This window comes from Lagenorhynchus albirostris, chromosome 7, assembly GCF_949774975.1.
Source record: "Lagenorhynchus albirostris chromosome 7, mLagAlb1.1, whole genome shotgun sequence".
Lineage (NCBI taxonomy): Eukaryota > Metazoa > Chordata > Mammalia > Artiodactyla > Delphinidae > Lagenorhynchus > Lagenorhynchus albirostris.
Genome location: NC_083101.1, coordinates 13,779,083 through 13,799,628, shown reverse-complemented (window position 1 = coordinate 13,799,628; position 20,546 = coordinate 13,779,083). Strand labels below are relative to the sequence as shown.

The 20,546-nt window shown below is 37.2% G+C and overlaps 1 protein-coding gene across 1 annotated transcript in view; it reads right to left on the bottom strand.

Annotated features, from left to right (window-relative positions):
* Window positions 1-20,546, bottom strand: part of C5 (complement C5) — a 77,999-nt gene that overhangs the window by 44,984 nt on the left and 12,469 nt on the right. The window contains exons 6-17 of the mRNA XM_060154474.1: window positions 18,828-18,910; window positions 16,414-16,504; window positions 14,279-14,393; window positions 12,570-12,696; window positions 10,305-10,420; window positions 8,562-8,747; window positions 7,159-7,362; window positions 5,665-5,874; window positions 5,394-5,543; window positions 4,193-4,322; window positions 3,156-3,218; window positions 1,852-2,049 (exon numbers count right to left, since the gene is read on the bottom strand). Coding sequence (XP_060010457.1) covers window positions 1,852-2,049; window positions 3,156-3,218; window positions 4,193-4,322; window positions 5,394-5,543; window positions 5,665-5,874; window positions 7,159-7,362; window positions 8,562-8,747; window positions 10,305-10,420; window positions 12,570-12,696; window positions 14,279-14,393; window positions 16,414-16,504; window positions 18,828-18,910 — 1,673 coding nt within the window. The remainder of the gene's footprint in view (window positions 1-1,851; window positions 2,050-3,155; window positions 3,219-4,192; window positions 4,323-5,393; window positions 5,544-5,664; window positions 5,875-7,158; window positions 7,363-8,561; window positions 8,748-10,304; window positions 10,421-12,569; window positions 12,697-14,278; window positions 14,394-16,413; window positions 16,505-18,827; window positions 18,911-20,546) is intronic.

Genomic DNA, 20,546 nt, shown 5'->3' with positions numbered 1-20,546 from the left:
CTTAAACATTTTCGGAAAGGTCAATGAAACATTTTGTTTAGTGATTTCAAAATAGAACAATAAAGGCCTTAGGATTTCTCCACTAGTGACACTGACAAAATGAATAAAGCATAAAAATATGTTTAATAATTTGTGTTTTAAATTGCTAAATGTTTCATGTTCGGAAAATTATACAAGATACTAATTAGTCTATAAAGTTATTTGCATTTTAAAAATTGCAATAATTGTTTTTATTTTGTAAAATAGGGAGGTTTATATTATTCTCTGCCTTACCTCAGAAATTTATTTATATTTTCTATAATAAAAATGGACAGAATGTCTGCTTCTGTCCAAGATGCACTGATAGGGACTGGAGTTACACCTCTGCCTTAAGAAAACTAGAAAACCAGACACAACAGCTTTCAAATATTAGAGCATAAGTGAGCCAGGACAGTGATCCCTGAGAAAAGGGAGACAGATTGGATGAACCCTAAAATTATCCAGGTTTACTGTCTGGAGGCAGTTTACAGGCTTTAGAGCAGGGAGAAAAACGCATACAGACCCTGGCAGAGTTGCAACACCACCCATGGGAATTTGGGAGGCCAAGCTGTCTAGAACAAGGGACAGAGAGGAGGGAGCTACAGAGGCTGAATTCCAGGCAGCTGATGCCAACCCAGATGATTAGAGTTGAAAAACTGGACCACGAAAAATGGATATGTACTAGATTGTTCATAAAAAATACTGCGTGTAATAAGCAAAAATCTGAAAACAACCTAAATATATCTAATAACCTGGTTTTGATAAATGGCCACAAGAATTTATTTATGCAGAAATGTATCCACTCAGAATGATGACATTTAAGACATACTGTTAAGGGCTTCCCTGGTGGCACAGTGATTAAGAATCTGCCTGCCAGTGCAGGGGACACAGGTTTGAGCCCTGGTCTGGGAAGATTTCACATGACGTGGAACAACTAAGCCCATGCGCCACAACTACCGAGCCTGCACTCTAGAGCCCGCAAGCCACAACTACTGAGCCCACGTGCCACAGCTACTGAAGCCCACACGCCTAGAGCCCATGCTCTGCAACAAGAGAAGCCACCGCAACGAGAAGCCTGCGCACCACAACAAAAGAATAGCCCCCGCTCACCGCAACTAGAGAAAGCCCGTGCACAGCAACGAAGACCCAACGCAGCCAAAAATAAATAAATAAATAAATATTTAAAAAAAGAAAAAAAGTAACAACAACAAAAAAAGACATACTGTTAAGCAAAACAATCAAACAGGATCTGTCACTCTGCTTTTGTTTGTTTTGACTGTATATAAATGAATTGAAAGTCCTAAAAGTTCTGAAAACATGTTAATGAGAGTTCTATAAATTCTGAAAATGTATATTGTGGTTGAAATTGAAATAAGATTTCAACTTTATGTGAGTACATTTAAGGTTATGCTACATTTAGAAATCTTTTGCTATATGTGGTCAGTATAGGTATAAACAGAATTTTTAATGGTTGTAATATCACAGAACCATGGAATTTTAGAACTCAAAGGCATATTAGAGATCACCTGGCCCAAGCTTCTTGCTTTAAAAATGGGGAGATTGAGGCTCAGAGAGGATAAATAATCATTCACGTTTATAGAATGAGTCAGCTTCAAACTCGCCTGGGTCTTGACTATGGACTAGTGCACTCTGCTCTGTACTATATATACCTCTTCTGATTCCCAAAAATGACAACAAAATTTTTTTCTTAACAGCATTTGCAAGTTATCTTTTCTACTTCCCATTTTAAATAGAGCATGTAAACCACCTTTTTTGGAAGCATAAAATTACATCAATTTCCCCATATTTTCCAATCGAAAATGTCAAACTTACGTAGCCTTCCCAATTGGATAATTTTACCAGACTCGGCAGCACGGATCTGGCTTGCGATGGCACAACAGTTCTTGAAAACTTTGACGCATCTTGGGCCTATCTTAATCCGAGCGGCTCGCTGCTCACAGTTTTCATCATCATTACGATAGGCTCCATCACGACAACATTTCTTCAACATTCTATCTTTGTATTTAGCAGCTGAAATGGTAATAATTCAAGTGCCCTTGATTATGCATAGAGTCAAAACATCTCAGGCTTAGAAAGGCTCTTGAGGGATACTGGATTTCTGCTGTCATAGGACCCCAGCCCCACAAGAGCCATGGCTAGTTGACTGTCCAGGCCCGCTTTGGAACTACCCTAGGAATGGGAGAATATGGCCTCATAAGGTAGTCCACTCTGATTTGCACTAAATGGTTAAGGGCTTCCTGCAACTAAGCTGAGTACTGACTTTTGAAACTGGCACCTTGGGTTCAGCACCCTTTGAGTAAAATAAGTTAATGATCTGAGAAGCCTGCAAATATCTGAAGATAGTTATCATCACTATACAAGTATGTTCTTCTTCAAGCTAAAAATCCTATTTTATTCAAACATTTCTTGTGGTTTGTGGTTTCAAACATTTCTTCACCAGTGGCATCTTTCCTCATCATAAGTGCTTCGATTAATCATTATCTCTCTTTTCATATCATTAAAACTTAGAATGAAGGTTAGAATTTAAATGACTCATATACAGATGGAAAGTATTATTGTACTACTATAAACATCTTTATTAGCTGAGCTCAGGGCACTGACTGCTGGCTCAATGTTCTTTCTATTGTAGCATTGCCAATTATCATATCTCTGTTTAAATAATACTTAAAAATAATTTCTGTTGGGATTATTTCCCCACCCAAAATTATCTAAAATACTCTTAACTGTTAAGTGTATGCAAGAAGAGATAGACTTCCAGGTATATCTCAAAGTTACTTAAATCATGGATTTTGTTAGAATAAAATGGAAGCATATGAGTTTAATTACTAGATGAAGTTTACAGAGAGGAAATATTTGTGACAAATAAAAGTTAATCTTTTATATTTTAGAGATAGAAATAACAAAGACCTATTTCCCTCAGATTAAGGTTATGGCAAATGAACTATTGGATTAATTTGGATTAAACTTTCCAGGGGAGGTGAGCTAGATGTCTGTACATATCTTTCTTTTCACCCATTCTATTTGAATTAGGAGAAATTAGATAATGTTTACTTTTCTCCAGCTTTTAAATGACACGATCATAACCTTTTGGCAATCACATGAAACTTTTAGAGTACCTTCTTCCTCTATCTTCATTTTCAGCATTCTTTTTGGCCTGAGAATTTCTTTACAAGGTTCATCTGTTTTAAAAAGATAAAGAAAAAGAAGGGAGAAAAGGAGATAAACTCTCAAAAACCACAAAATTCCGTGAAATTATTTAACTTTTTAAAACATTCACGTCATTCATTCAACAAACATTGAGAGCCTACTTTCGACTAGGCACCGCACACTACACATCTCAATATGACTTGTTTTTAGAGGGGCTCACAATCTATTGTCACACAGTTTGACTTGTTTGATCTGAATTTGGTTTTTAATCCTGCAACCTTTTTGATCCACTGATTACAAGGAAATATCTAAGCTTTTAGAGTGAGCCATGTTTCTGTTAGGTATGGTATTTTAATTATTTTTGGTGTTTATATTATTACAAATAATAGTATCATGTATAATTATGAACAATTTTAAAACCACAGAAAGAAGATGATTAAGATGTGGTCCTTGCCCTTAAAGAGCTCCCAGTGCAGTGACTGAGACAAGGTGTGTAATTAAGTGTAAGAATGTACAATGATGCACTGCTATAAATACATCTAGTCCTCCCTATAGTATTCCCCCTATTAAAGGAGGAGGCAATGATCAATTCTATATGGGGAAGAGGCCAAATCAAGGAGATGATTCTTCTTCTAGCTTCTTCAGGCTAATAAAAGGGAAAGCAGTCCTAATAAGGAAAGGCCCAAAGATGTAAAATAGTGCCACCCATAACTACCTTGGTTCTGTATGGCTTAGACATAAGGTCATGTAGAGTGAGATGAGAAACAGCTGGAAAGAGCTGGAGAGAGGATCGTGGAAGGCCTTGAGTATTACAGTAAAGAATTTGTACTGTATCTTGAAGGCTAATGAAACATTTTATACAGAGGAGTTACCTAGTCATGCCATTATAAGATCAGTTTAGAGAATATTCTGGAGGAGGGACAAAACTGAGGTCTGGGAGGCAAATCATCCATGTAAATTTCAGTAATCAATTTGAAGAATAAACAAAAAGTACTGAGTGTTTTACCATTTTCTTGGGAGTTATCTGCGTTTGCGTTGGTGAGGAAGGTGAGTCCAGCCAGGTGGAATACATCTGCATTGTTGCGGCCACCACCTGCCCCGCAGCCCAGGTCACTCTTCTCTAAAGTTTGAAATACCTGTCCAGAGGTAGTTAGTTAATTTAATAATTCTTAGGAATTAACTAAAGGCAAAACGGTGAGCCTATTCAGATGTGGAAATCATTCCTCTGAAAAACTAAAGGTACAAGTTGTTACATGGTTCTAACAAATCTGTGAAATGCACAGCCCACTCATTTATCAAATGGTCAAAGACCAAATTTCCCAACTTCATTCCTTTATTTTGTCCTTTTGTATTTAGAAATACATACCTATTCAAAATTAAATCAAGAACTAAGTCTTAAGCTTTGATGAGGTGATTCTTCGAAATTGACCCCATGCTGTTTTGTACACAGAATGCATACTGCAATCAATATAATGTCCAAAAAAGAATAAATGAGTGAATATATGAATAAGTGAATTAATAAACAAGCTAATTTTTAAGTCGCTAAAAGAAAAAAGAGCACAATCTCTTGTATTTTGGGGAAGAGGGCTCTAGGTTATAAGTGGGTGAGAACTTGTTTGCGGGGGGAGGCTTTTTCCAGTTTTAATTTTGACCCCAAACATTTTTTCCTTTCTGAATGTTTTTAACTTAATAGTTTCTCAGTTCTTTCTTCCTCCTTCAAAGAAATTCAAGCCTAGAAAATAGAAGCAGAGCTTAGGGGAGATAAATGGGAACTTAGGGGAAGTGAATCATTTTCAGATTCTTCTGGGCCACAGATTTTAATGAGTAAGAAAAAGGACACAAAACCCAAAAAACCCCCAGTGGTTGCCTATTCATTCTTCTCTGTTGCTGCTACTATAAAGCTCCCTGCTCCCAAATCTCCAAACCCTCCCAATCAATGGCACTTTGCCCATGAATGTAATTGCTATCATGGCATGTGTTTTTAAAGTACTTAATTCCATACTTGGAAAAGTAAAAATGGATAGACCTGGGCTTTAGAGACTAATGTGAGGATGGCTTACCTTCCTAAGAGTCACTGTTTTGAGTAGACTATAGAAAAGCAGGTCTAGTCTTCCCTTAATTCTTCCCCCACGACTTACCCTAGTGGCCACACTTTGTGAAGCACTGCATAGGGCCACCCCAGTAACCAAGGCCATGCACTACTTAACTCTTTCCAGGGGTTTCTTGGCTGTCCTTTGCACCCCATATATAGCACTGTCCACTGCCATTAAAGCCACCCAGGAATCCAACTCGGTTGCCATATTAAGAGATACATGTTGGCCAGGGGAATATGTATCTGTACTTGGAGACAGATGAACCTATAAGGTCATTTGAAAAAGAAAATATCATTTGTATGACACAAAAACTTCACAGATAGCTGCATTTACAGCCCCTTTATTCAGAAGAAAGTTGGATTGTGACTTACAGTTTGTGGCTTACCTTGAGCTGGTTGCCACACTTTTCTTCAATATTTAACCAGACTGAGTCGGACACTAATTCTGCGGTCTGTTCTCCTGTTACAATGTAATAGACCAGGAGACGAGCTGAAGGAACCATGTTCTGTGTCACTGGAATGTTTATACTTTGATAATCTGAATCTGAAAGTTTATCCCTTGTGCCAAAGTGAACGATTTTGCCCTTGGATAAAATCTAAAAATAAACAGCAGTAGCAACGGTAATTACAAAAACAAAACATTTACTTCAGGATGGAGCTTGGAGCTGGAGTAGAAATTACGTTAAAGAAAAAGAAAGTTAACATTGTATGGACCTACTATGTTCCAGGAACTGTACATTTAATTAACTCTTTTAGTTCCCGTAATAACCAGAAGGATAGGAATACTATCTCCATTGTGTAGATAAAGGGACTGAGGTTCAGGAAGTAATTAAATGTCATACTGATTTCAGTTCAAAACCACCTAGCTACGAATTCAGAGAGCTAAAATTTGACCTCAAATCTGTTTAAAGTCATCACACTGTCATTAACATCTACTTGTTTAGTTGATTAAAAAATGTAGATGAGGAGGTAGAGTGCATCTTATTTTTCCCTAATTTCTGGCCTTAAGTTTTAAAGCCAGAGGTTAGGTTCTAAACTGGAGGTGTGAGGTTAAAAAAAAAAAAAATCCTAAAAATCATATGAAGCCAAAATGTCCTCAGAGATCCCTTAAATTGTCCTTAGAGAACAGGACTGTGTATGTGGTTTTGGTATGTAGTCCCTAAACAAGTCCCCTAATTATTCATCAGTCAGTATGGTCCTCATTTATTTTTTAATTTCTTCTTCAAAACCGTTGAAAAAATCATCATCACCTGTTTGGCCTGATCATCAGAATAATTAATTCCATTTCTTGGGTAATTGTCAGGAAGCCCTTAACATTTTTTTTACATTCTTTCCTACCTTTCACTGACGGCCTTGACTGACACCTCCGATTAATTTAAGTGATGTAACAGGGATGTTGCTGGAGCAGGTATGATATGACTCAACCCTTAAGAGCAGGATTTGGGTCCCCTCTTTTTTCCAGTGAAATGCACATATTTTAAATGGGTCTAGGCGTGTAATCTTTGGCCATGAAGTAGAGCAGAGGTAATGTGAGAATTTAATCAAGCTCTCTCTATGGAGGAATCAGGCTGTCTTTGGTGAAAGGCATATAACACAGTCAGAGGTTCCCAGGTCTAATCTAATCACAACCTTCCTCTTCCCATCTGAGTGACTGTAGTGAGTCTTTAACCTCTTTGTCCCTCAGTTTCTTCATCTGTGAAGTAGTCATGAAAATCATTCCCTGTCTCAAAGGCTTTTGAAAAACTGATTATCAAATTAGATGATGTTTTTGAAAGTGCTTTGTAAGAATATATGTAAGGGATCATTCTAACGCTTTTCCATAAGCAAAGGAAAATCAGGTGGGGGAATAGATAGATGTAAATCTATCATTATATACTTACCAAGTAATTATAGTGAGTTATTTTGTCAATATATGGACTTCTGGGGGTAACAACAATATTCAGATGTTCTCCCACAAGCAAAGGTTTATAGTTTTCAGTCCAGTCAATATAAAGATAACTTTGGCTGAGAGATGAATATGCTATTGCTCGGTAATCTTCGCTGGCCTGATTTTCTTCTGGAAGATCTGGGTCCTTGGTCCTGACCTGAAAAGGAAAAAAGTGAAAAAAGATACATGGACTGTGACTTAATGTTTTCTGTGAAACATAACTTTTCAATTCCTTTCTTTGCTTTATAAATTTCTAAAATTCACAACACCAAATTCTAAAGAAAAAAGAAATCCATTACTCCAAAGTGTTTGTACAGCTGCGGTATCAAGTAACTTTACAAAGGCTATGGACAATAATTGGGATAATATGGGATTGTAGGCTATGGTGGGAAAGTCTGGTGAAGTGAAGAGAGAAAGATGCGCCTGCAACAAATATTGACACCCTTCCTGAAGTGTCATGGTGAGTTGGGGACTCCTTTTCCTATGGGTTGGAAGGGTAGCAGTGGGGAGGTCCTGAGGACTGGGGACAGGAGTCGTGAATGGACATCACACAGACTCTCTGGCCCAGTTTCATTGCGAAGTCGTGGCACAGAGAAGGGCTTACAAACAGAGTGGGGCAGAAATGATATCATGGCACCAATATCGGCCTTTGACAGCAGAGGGCTTGGTTAATAGCTCATGCTCGGGAGTGAGACAGGCATTGGTTTGCCTCTTGAGTACCATCATTTATTAAGTCTGGATAAGTTATTTAACCATAAGAAAGGTTAAAAGCCTCTGTTTCCTCAGCTGCAAAATGGTTAGCACAATGCCTAGCACTTCGTACGGGCTCAGTAGATGATGGTGAATCTATGCATGCTGGGGTCATTGACATGCATTACTAACTTACTCATTTTTTATTTGGGATTGGGAACCTAAATATTATTTGCTAGGAGAGAAGAATATTAAGTGAGCTCTAAGGTAGAGTGACTCATACAGCTGGAAAAAAGAGAGGCTTCCACGTTTGGCTCTTTTGTGGCCCTGAAAAGAGATAAAAAGTTGGGGGGTGGGAAACAGAGAATATTTCTATCACTGATTTCCACTGCTATACCTATTTTGATACTTCTAGATTCTAATACAGTCTTACAGATATAATTCACCCCAAATAAAAAATTGATAGATTTATCTTCCTCAAGGACCATTCAGTGAATTTGCTGATTGCCTCTGGTGCTTTTTTTTTTATTTTTTTGGATGCAAAATTGTGGAACTGTTCACTGGACTCATGTATAAAATCTGCCGCATTTGTTCTGCACATTGGCCAAAAAACACAGTCAAAAGTACACACTGTCCCAGAAAATTTAACAGAAGAATTCAGCTCACTTTAAACTCCAGCACCACCACTTCAGATGGGAGATTCACCACAAAAGAAGCTACTCCATCACTGGAACGTGTTACACTTTGCTTTGACTCCGAGTCAGTTGTCTCCTGGTTTACATCGAGCATTTGTGCACTCAGGGTCACCGGGACCCCTCCTACCACATGGTCAAGTGAATCCTTAACCTGCACCTGTTTGTCAGAACAGTCCAAATTCATTTCAAGAGCTCATCACTTCTTTTAAAGCATAACAATTCTGAAATAATTTTCCCTCCTCCTCACCAATGTATAAATTATTCATATTCAATTCAGGAAAAAGAAGCATGTTCTCAGCTTATATATAGAAAGGTTTAATCTTATTTAGTTAAATCATTCTTGAATGGATTCCCCTGTATATCGAGAAGACTCAGAATATAAATATCATCACATTAGGTCTGCCAAGTAGATGTGATAAGGTCTTCTGCTATTTAATTTCTGTGTGTGTTCAGTTGGTTGAGAACTGGATAAAGGAAAAAATGAGGCAATCACTTCTGGGAATGATTCTCTTGGATATGAGAAACAATAAGTGCATCTTTTTTCTCAAACTCTACCTCTCATTGCCATGCATATGGACATATAGAATTTCCACAAAGATATATTTTATATTATTTATTTGTATATGTGATATGAAATATATAAAATATATTTTAAAATAATAAATTCTATATAGTGACATATTTTGTGATCTTGTATTATATATATTAATACACTCCATAATATATTATAAATTACCATATGCATTATATAGTAATATGTTATATATTATTAAATATGTTGTATATATACTAAGAAGTTATAAGCATGTCCAAAGCTTGCTTGTGGTCTAGTAAATTTTTTTCTCTTAAAGGCCAGTGACCTACGGTAAGTAATAAATAACCCATTTTAATTATCCTAAAGTTGATTTTTAAAAGCAACACATCTTCAAAGAATAAAAAAATTCTACTCTAGCTTTGTAAAGGATAGGGAATAAAAATTTCCATTTTATAAATATAATAAAACATATATGTAATAAAGCATGTTTTATATATAATAAGATATAGAATACTAATCTACAATAAAATGTAATTAAAAGGTCAAATGAATGTTTTAACTCCATACTATCAGCATTTTAAAAAGGAAACGTGGAGGAAGGAGAGAAAATATTGTAAAGGAGAAAAAAAAAACATACAGAAAAGAATCAGGGACAGACAGAAAGTGTCAAGATGGAAAGGATGGAGAACAATACAGAGAGATGAGATCAGACAAGAGTTATGTACAAAGAGAATGCAGAGTGAAAAGCACAGAAATGCACCCTCAGAGACACACAGGAAGTAAAAAATGGTGAGAGAAAGGGGTTTATTTTCAAGGAATGCTATCTCTGTCTTAAGACTTTTAAAGAGCACGTTGCCAAATAATTTTAAACTTTAGTGTTTTTTGAACTATAGACTTATGGGGTTTTATTTACATATCATTTAATGCAATGCTCATTTAGGGAATGCTTAACACAGGCTATCTTACTAAATAGTGATACTGCCCTAAGGGTTGATATCATCCCCAAGGCTGAAGCTGGTCTGCAGTTTCCCACCACCCACCACATAGTCGGAGGGGCAGATTTCACACACAGAATGAGTTCCCTCTGTGATTTGCCTCTCCATCATCCTTCTTTTGTTTGCCACCCCCATATTTTTAGAAAAAGATAATCACATTTAGCAGTTTCCCCCCATCATCTACCTTGACAGAAAATGGAATCCCAGGCTTCACAAAAAGAGGAGTAGCAACCAAACTCAGTTTGTAGGGAGAAAGGACATATTTGATGCCAGGAATTTCTGCTTCTTCAGAAAATCCACCTAAAGAAATGACAAGGATTATGTTGACCTTTATTAGGAGTGTACGGATCTGTGTGGGGAGCTATTTTGTGTTCATATGTCTCCACAGACCTACTCATTCATTCATTCACTCCATTCCTGCACTCATTCATTTACCAACAGCAAGTAGGATATGGGTCTTGGTTCAGAGGCGCAGTGCAGAGAAGAGTCTAAACTCTTCTCAGGAGTTTCCAAAGCCTTACGCACAAGGCTTGTGGGCAGAGGTGGTCCTTATGGAAGTAGAGCAATAGGATTGGACTGAGGAAGAATTCAAGGAAGGGACACCACTTTTCACCAGTGGCCTGAGTTTCAGTTAAATATGTATAAGGCATTAAGGAGAGAAGAAAGGGTAGGCCAGAGACTAAGCCTTACAGGGCATTCACCTTTAGAAAGCAGGGATATGGAGAGAAGTGGAGAAGACATAAAAGGAGAGCTTGAGGTAGAGAGAGCCCAGAGGGTCTACTAGCAAGACCCCAATAGTGTTTGTTACCCATTAGCTAAAACTTAAGCTAAACTATTAAGAATGATATACAAAGTTCTAGTATCCCCAAACTCCTTTCCAGTATTACATCCCTAATACCCCTACATATATATCCTATACTTCAGTGAAAGGAATAATCTGCTACTCTCAAAGATCAAGTTTCACCTCCCACTCTTGGTATGTTCACTCTGTGAAGGGTGCCCCACTTCATCCTGGCTGTTATCCCTGCCTCAAAACCCTACTTATCTTTCACAACAAGACCAATCATCTTCAGGACACCATTCTTGGTTGCTCAACAATCACCTAGGAGCTCATCTTCTTCTGAAGGTCAGTAGCATTAAGCACTTTTCTTAGAGCACATGTGGAATTCCTTCTTGTTCAGAGTTCTTTGTTTACTTGTCTTATAGATGCTTGTTTGTAAGCCACTTGAGTACTGGGATTACGCATCATTAATATTTGTAAGCCTGCATATTTAGCAGCACTCTTTGCATATCTAATAAATACTGCTTAAGCTGAATTTGTTTGTAATAAATTGAGAAAAATAAAAGTAACAAAGAAACATTAAAACAATGTCAAAAACACAGCCAGGGCAGGGAGTATAAAGTCATCATCGTTCTCCCACATCTATTGAGCATCAGATGCATACAAAGTGCTTAATAACTCGATAATTACTTCAATTCTTCATTCTGCTACCCAGAAGGAAAATTTAAAGAGGTGGAAGGGGACTTAGGAATAATTTGGTCTAACAGTCATTTTATTGAAAAAAAAAAAGTGGCCTCAGTGTGGTTAAATTATTTGTTCAAGGTTGGTTGGGGATTCAATATAGACCTGAAAATATAAGTTACATTAGTAATCAAGACATATCAGAAGTAAGACAAAGTAACCCAACTTGGAGTAATAATTAATAACTATTAAAACCATTGGAGTGAGGATTAAGAGTACTAGACAAGGTGCTAAGAATGTTAAGAAAGAAGTAGGTGGAGAAAAGAAGGAAGAGGAGGAGGAGGGGGAGGAGGAGAAGGGGGAGAGGAAGAGGGAGGACGAGGAGGAGGGGAAGGGGGAGGACGAGGAGGAGGAGGAAGAAGAGGTGCTGTTTTAAGTTCTTTGCATATACTGACTCTTTGATCCTCACCATAACCCTATGAGGGATATACTACTATTGGATCTATTTTAGAAACATCACCTCCAATTTTAAATAGAATTACTGACTATTACAGAAGAAAAGGGCTTTAGGATGCACTTTGTTCAACTCCATCATTGTACAGCTAAGGGGACGAAAACAATGATAGTAGTAATAACTTTCATTTGCATGGTGATTTATCAAATGTTTTTACACACATAATCTCTTTGATTTTGATTCTTACTGGGTGAGAAAATCGGGGTGCCAAATGTCCATGCCAGATAAGTTGCAGACCCACTTGGAATACCAGATGGGCAGGTGTTATCCCATTCTTGCCAGTGAGGCAATAGAGACCCAGTGACTAGGGGGTGGCAGAGCTATACTTTAATCCAAGTTTTTAATGATGTAAAAAATAAAACTTAACTATAAAAGGAAGTAAACTGTGAAAGAACTGTAGAAATTATTTATACCTTGAAAATGCTGTCTAAATATTTCCCAAGAGAAAGTTTAAAAAAAAAAACCAAGCTCACCTGTAGACTCTATGACTGTCACACCAATATAAAGGTACTTGTTGTTTACATCTTCTAGACTGCCATAGGACAATTCTTTAATTGCTGTTTCAGAGTCAAATGTGACTCGAGCAATTCCATTTATCAACTGTTTAAAGGGGGAAAATGAAAGAGTTATTTCACAGAAGAATTTATAAGGAAAAAATGAACAAAATGTGCCTTTACTAGCCTCTCAATTGAAGACAAATGTCAGAGGAATGCTTTATTGTCACCACTAAAGTGAGTAAATGAGTCCACAGTTAAGCCCAGAATGTTATTTTCTAATCTATTTCTTTAGAATTTTGACACGGAAGCGTCTTAAATATCATTTGATTTCACAGGCCTTTTTTGTACTAGCTGGCAAAGATGACTTCTTCCAATCACTGAGTCATCATCTTTCTAGACCTCTCAGCTTACTTTTGCTCTTAACTGAGAGTTTATGGGGTTTTATGATATTTACTTTGTACTTTGCTGCTTACATATTGAAACGCTAATTTAAAAACACACAATGGGTAATGGGATATGGGGTTAAGTCACATGATATTATTTAATTATTAACCACAACAGTAAAATAGATTTTGCGTTCTTTTTTCTTCTGAAATTGAGTGTTACGAGGCCAGGGATTTTGTCTTATGTAGCTTTAAATCTCAGTGTCTAGCATAGAATCTTGCATTAAAAAGAGGCATTTAATTTATATCTTAAAGAAATAAAACTGTATTTTGAAAGAACAAAGGCTAAATTACTGATGATACAAACTATGTGAATATGCAGCAGTGAGCAAAATGACATGAACCCTTACCATCCACAGTATAATGTAAAGAACACTGAACTAGAGAAAAGGGGATCAGGGCTCTACTCTGAGCTCCAGCAACCACTAGCCCTTGACCATGGACCAATAACTTCCCAGTGAGTTCATTCATTCACTTATAAATTTTTATAGAGCACCTACGTTTTGCCAGGAACGAGGCTGGCTCTGGACATACAATGGGAATGATTCAGACCCCCAAAGAGTTTTGTGTAGAGAATGATAGAGACGTAAATAAACCATACAATAAGAAGGGTTTCTCAGCACTATTGACCTCATTTGTACAGGATAATTCTTTGTTGTGGGGCACTGTCCTGAAGGAGTTTCACAGCATCCCTGGCCTCTACCCACTAAGTGCCCGTATGATCCTCTTCCCCAGTTGTGACAACCACAAATGTCTCTTGACATTACCAAATGTCCCCTTGGGGGTAAAAGTCATCCCTGGTTGAGAACCACTGCAATGAAGTGTGAAACGTGCTCCACTGAGAGCGACTCAAGGCCTGAGGGAGTAGAAAGTGTGTCCACATTGAGACAAAGAATGAGAAGGAATTACCTGGGCAAAGAAGAGGCAGGAGGGAACAAAGGGAAAGAGCATTCCCAAGCAGAAGGAGCAACTCTGCAAAGACCTGGAGGCAAGAGAGACTAGGGTAATTTTGAGAAACTGAAGTGACCAGTGCAAGGGAGAAGAAAGGGAGAAATGGGCTGGTGAGGGGAGCTGATGCCAAGGAAAGTGAACTTTATCCTAAGGATAGTGAGAAACCAACAGAGGATTTTAAGTTTCAATTTCCACACCTATTTAAAATGAGAGATTGGACTAGATGAATTTTAAGTCACTTTCCATCTCTAGCATTCATGACGGATCTTTAGGTACAAGTGAATCTCTTACCACTGTGCTTTGCATTGCTTTTTGCATCATTTCTTTTTGATTATCTTTTAAGTCTTCTCTTATTCCAAAAAAGATATAAACGTCAGCCTCGTTGACGACTTTATTATAAAAATATCTGTCAAACAATCATACCATAAAATTGTTTTGCTAACAGGGTTACAATAATAAAATCTGGATAAAATATAACAATTCAAAATTACATAAAGCATTTGATACACTTTAAAGTGCCTTCCATCCACTGTTATATTTCATCCTCATAAAGCTACAATAATAAAGCCAAAGTACAGATTTTTATTACTATGTGCTAGATGAAAAAAACTGATCTTGAGGAGATCAAAAGAGTCAGGTCTGGGGCCCTTTCTTACAGGACACATCACATCCTCAATGATTTTGATACCAGTGGAGAGCTGCTCTTTTTCTTCTTTTATGTTTTTAAAAGCAGCATGCCCGATCTCAGAGTTATATGTTCTTTTTTAAAATTCTAACTGCATACTTCCTTTTTTAGTTTAGAATTAAAGTAATAATAAAGAAAACTTTCTGCACAGCAAATACTATAGCAAGAGCTAACTTTCCTTATTCATAGTTTGAACAAAAAAATAAGTCTCTCCATTAAAAGAAGTCAATTTCTACAATTCTCTGTCAAGTGAGCATTTTATGCTGGTTTAGATTAAGGGACAAACACTCTATTTGAGGAATAAATGCTAGTAAGAGAGGCAGTATAGGGTAGCATTTGAGGGCATGTATTCTGGAATGAGACAGGCCAAGTGACTTACTAGTTGTATGATCTTGGGCAAATTACTTAACATTTATGTACCTCTGTTTTTCCATTTGTAATGTGGGGATAGTAACAGTATCTACCTCATAGAGTTTTTGTAAAGCTTAAATGAGGTAATATGTACAGAGTGCTTTCAAAAGTGCTTGACACATATAGTTATATAAATCAGTTAATGTTATTAATAACTACAGTATATCGTCATTTTTAAATGACCTAAGCTTTTGTGGTAGATTGCTTGCAAAAATAACCCCAATTCTCCACCTCTCCATGGATCCACCACCTTTGCAGCTCCTTGGGTGTGAAGGGAGTCTATTTCCTTTGTGCTGGTCTTGTAATTTGCTTTGGTCAAAAGAATGTGTTGGGGGCTTCCCTGGTGGCGCAGTGGTTGAGAGTCCGCCTGCCGATGCAGGGGACACGGGTTCGTGCCCCGGTCCGGGAAGATCCCACATGCCGCGGAGCGGCTGGGCCCGTGAACCATGGCCGCTGACCCTGCGCGTCCAGAGCCTGTGCTCCGCAACGGGAGAGGCCACAACAGTGAGGGGCCCGCGTATAGAAAAAAAAAAAAAAAAAGAATGTGTTGGAAGTGATGGTGTGCCAGTCTCAAAGTGCAAACCTCAAGAGGACTTTTATGCTCTCATTTTCTCTCTTTGAGCATTGCTGCTGCTACAGGCTAGCCAGTTGGTTGATGAGAAACACACATGGTCCAATCATCCTTGTAGCTTCAGTCAACTGCTAGCCAGCTGCCAGGCATGTGAGTAAGACCTCCCTAAACCAGCTGGCCCCCAGCTGACCTGCCAACTGACTGCAGGCACATGGGCGAGCCCCACTGACGTTGGCCTGGCCCAGATCAGCAGAACTGCCCAGCTGACTCGTAAATGGCTATGGTTTTAAGGCATTAGATCTTAGAGCAGTTACGCAGCATTAGCTGGCTGATTAAGCCATTAAAAATGACAAGAAGTGAAGGTTTCATATCTCAGTCCCAATATCCTAAGTCATGCTGGTTCCTAAACATACACATTGAACTTAAATCTTTAGGATTTCCCACCCCCCCTCTGGTGAATAACCAACAAAGCTAAAATCAGAATCAGCTAAAATCAGTATGAGCTAATAAACTATAGGCATAGTGTCTTCTCAATCAGTCGGTTTTTAAGTAATGGAAGACACTGCCACTAAATCACAGATCTCAGCGATATATAAATCTATCAACTAAACACATTGTACACCTTAAACTTGCACAATGTTATATGTCAATTATATCTCAATAAAACTGGAAAAAGATCACACATCTCACTCTGGGCAACTGTCCCCAGAGTTGGAACTCAGTTCAGCTAGATAATCTGAAAAAAAAAAACTTTCTTACCTTGCTTTTATAGTAATTTCAAAATTATTAAAGTCCTTATAACCAATGAAATTACTTTCTGTTTCTATTGAGATAGAAAAGTGTGGCAACACTGAAAATAAAAACAAAGAGGCAACATTACCATTTAATTTAGAGTAGTCTTTAAATCATAGCAACCAACTGTATTTCTGGATTAGCTGGATAAGCTGCTACATCAGCACAACATCCACTTTGTCATCATTATCATCAACAACAACACGATTTTTGGGGAGCCTCCCATTCTGCCAATCAGAGGTCAATCCATCCTCTATGTACTGGAAACACTTCACTTATACTTTGATTTCAGCACTTATTATAGGCAATCGATTATTTCCTCCACTAGAGTATTGGCTCCTTGAAACAAAAAAGACTATTCTCTCTTTATCTTTGTATGTCTCCCCCTCCCATCCTTCTCATGAATCGCAAATATAGTATGTGCTCAACAAATGTTTATTACATTCAAAATGGAAAAAGAAATTTCTTGCTTATTTAATATTTCCTTTTTTTATCTAGTAGAAAAATCCATCCAGTCTCCAAATTCCAACATAAAACTCTCACTTTAGTCAAGAAGAGAGAGCTTACAATTAGCTACAAGAAAGAACCTTCATAAAAAATTAAAAATTAGGGCAGAAAGGAAGGAGGGTTTTTTCCTCTCTTTGGTATCTTGATTGCCCAAGAGAAAACAATTTCATCTGTCAAAATGGCACTGTCTTCTCTTTATACTAACTCAGACTGTGTACTGAGGCTTACAGATTCTAATTCTACTAACCTGCACAACAGTTAGTAGAAAATTGGGTGATTGTATGACCTTGATATTGTAGACAAAGACTGACACGGGAGAGTAAGTGAGATAGTTGGCTTCAGATAGGGCTTATGTGTTTTCTAAATGGTGAAAAACAGAAGAAAAAGAGCAATGCAATTTGTTGCTCTGGGCTGCATTCCTATGTTATTAAAGATCAAGACAGATGTGTTCTCCCCAGGATATGAAGTAGAGGAAAATATCTCATCCTTTCATCCAGTACCTAGGTGCCATGTAGCCTGCGTACTCCTGCCAACAGTGATATACCAATGAAAAGGACACAAACCCTGCCCTTAATGAGCTCACAGTCAAGCAGGGAAGACAGGCATAAGCAAAGAATTACACAAACACCTAAATGACAGATGACAGTTATGAAAACTGATATAAATAAGTACAGGGAATCCTTCCCAGGAAAAAGAATTTAGGGAAAACTTCACTGAATAAATGGCTTTTCAACTGAGACTTGAAAGGTGAGTAGGAGTTGGCTAGGCAAGAGGGAGAGGGAGGGTGTTGCAGGCAGATGGAACATCAAATGCAAAGTCACCATTCCTGGAGTGGTATAAATGAGGCTGAAAAAGAGGTGGGAATGAGGAGATACTGGGGACTTTTCAATAGAGAAATAACATGACAAAGTTTGCATTTCAAGGTTATTTTGGCTAATACCAAGAGAGAATATCTTTGAAGCAGAGACAGCAATTAGTGGGGGTTGCAGTAGACCAGGAGGGAGCCTGGTGGTAAAATCAATGTGTGGCTGCAGATAATAAGAGGTGGATGAATTTTTAGATATCTACAAGAAGCAGCAAAAACACTTGGAGGAAGGGGGATCAGTCAGGATTATATGTTATTTAGAGCCTATAATCTTTAAAGTTGAGTTTCATTATAATAAATTTGCTTTGTCACCGTTTGTTAATTGTTAAAATTCGTGTTATTTGCCACATTATTATGAGTCTCCTGGGGAATAAAAAAATGACTTCAAGAAAAAGAAAGTTAAATTTGATATCAGAGCACACAAATACTCTAGTAAACAACCACAAGAAATGGAAAGGTTAAGCTGTTTATATGTTAATTATTAATCCATTAATATGATTGATTTCAAAATAAGAATATCTTAAAATTTTGGATCAATGTATTAGGAATTTGTGAGCTAGAAGGAAAATAGCACTGGACTAGGGGTAAGGAAATCCAAATGTTCTTGTTCTGTCACTAGCTGGTTGTAATGAATTCAGTAAATCATCTATTAGTCTTATCAGGTTCTGTTCACCTCAACTCTGATTCTTTAAGTTTCTCCTAAAATCATAATTCTGGAAAGGACCTTAACTAGTCAAGTTCCTCAGGGGACTATGTCTCTTGAGGCTCTATAAAGAGGAAGACAAGTCCAGAGAGACTGGTGTGCTTATTCAGGGTTACCAAGGGCAGCCAGAACTAGAGCCTAGGCATTTGGACAACTCTGCCCACCCCCTTGAGCAGTACTTCTAACCATACCAGCAAGTGGCCTCATCATCATCTGGGAGTGATTTTGCATTAAGTTCATTCATGAAAAGAATTATTGCAAAAATACTAACTCTTTATAGGTAAACTTTTAATTGTAAGAAATTACCATATTCTTTAATTTCAAAATATGCGGTTCCAGTTGTTGAAAAGTCTTCTTTATATTTAGCTCGAACTGTCCATACACCATATCTATGGAAGCAAAATATTTATAGTTACAGAAGTCATCAAATGTTTTTAATTCACCCAAAGAAAATCTAATCAATTCCCATTTTAAAGAGGGAGAGGTAAGTAAAGATGTATATAGCCTACATACTTTTTTTCGACAGCAGATTTTAAAGCAATAAACAGAAATAACTGAGCATTTTCAAGATAATAGAAATTATTTAGTAATTAGTTTTCATACATTGTGATTTTTTTCAGGTATTTTTATCTCAATATAATAGCTTTGATTTGAAGAGCTTATGATACTTGAAAATTTACTAATCCTGGAGCTTAATTATACTAACATAATACTAAAATCCACCCTGTAGTAGAAAATCCATAACAATGTCTCTAGAAACATATAATACAGGTCAAGCCTATCCAGATGATAAAATTCACACTTCACATAAATGAAATTTTGGTTGGGGACAAAATGTGGTTTGTTTAAAGAGGAAAATGATCTGAGTTTCACAACCTTCATTCAAAAATATTGACTGAGAACTGGATTAAGCACTGGAGATAAAAAATGAACAAGATAGAAGAGATCCTGTCTTCCCAGAGTTACTAGTCCATGGGAGTCCAAATCCCCACTTTTACGTTTAGTAGCAGATTGGACTTGAGCAAATTACTTAGATTCATTTGTGAAATGGGAAAAATAAAATCTATCTTGCACACTGGTTATGCAATCAATAAAGTTTAATATTATGGTTATCATCATCATTTACACAAAGAACATTTATCAAGTGCCTGTTATGTTGAGGTGCTAGTGATTCAAAAGTGACCAATATGGACAAGACTCCTGTCCTCAAGGAGTTTACAGTCTAGTGGGGAATAAAAGGCAAGTAAATTAATAAATAATTACTTACAAAACTGAGATAAGTGCCATGAAGAAAATAAACAAGAGAGTAAAAGGAAGAGAGAGACTACATTAGATCATGCATCCAGGGATAACTTCTTTGAAAAGGGAGCATTTACCCTGTGTCCTAAAGAATGAAAGGAAGCCAGCCTTGTAAAGAGCAAGGTGGAGTACATTCTAAGCAGAAGGGACAACATGTGCAAATGTACTGGGGTAAGACAATACTGGTCATGGCTGACATAATCTGTCATGGAGCAAATGACAGAAGATGAAGTTGGAGAAATGATAATAATTATAAAATAACTGGATAAATTCTGTGCTATGGAGCGTGTAATATTTTCAAGGAAGTACAAAATTTAAAAATTATCCAAATTATTTAAATCCCCCAATTTCATCCAAATTTCTAGAAAATCTTCAGTACAGTGAATTAACTGCAAACTCGATTCTAGAGGGCAGACAAAAATGACCATAAAAAGATTTTGCTTTAAAGTGATATTGTAGTCATTTTATAGGTGCACTTATCTTATTTGTCCTCCTCTAAGTTCCTTGCAGACAGGGACTGTGGATTCTTTATTTCTGTTTTGAATTTCTCATTCCCGTTGTACTTTGCATATACCAGGAATGTGTTCACTAAATTTTTTTCACATTGGGTTCTGTTCTTAATCCTTTAGCATGTGGCCAAATGGAGGAAATTAATAACACCCTCCCTCTTGAAATCTGTCTTCTGGTATTCTGTGCAGTAAAGACTACAGGGGACCAATATTTTTA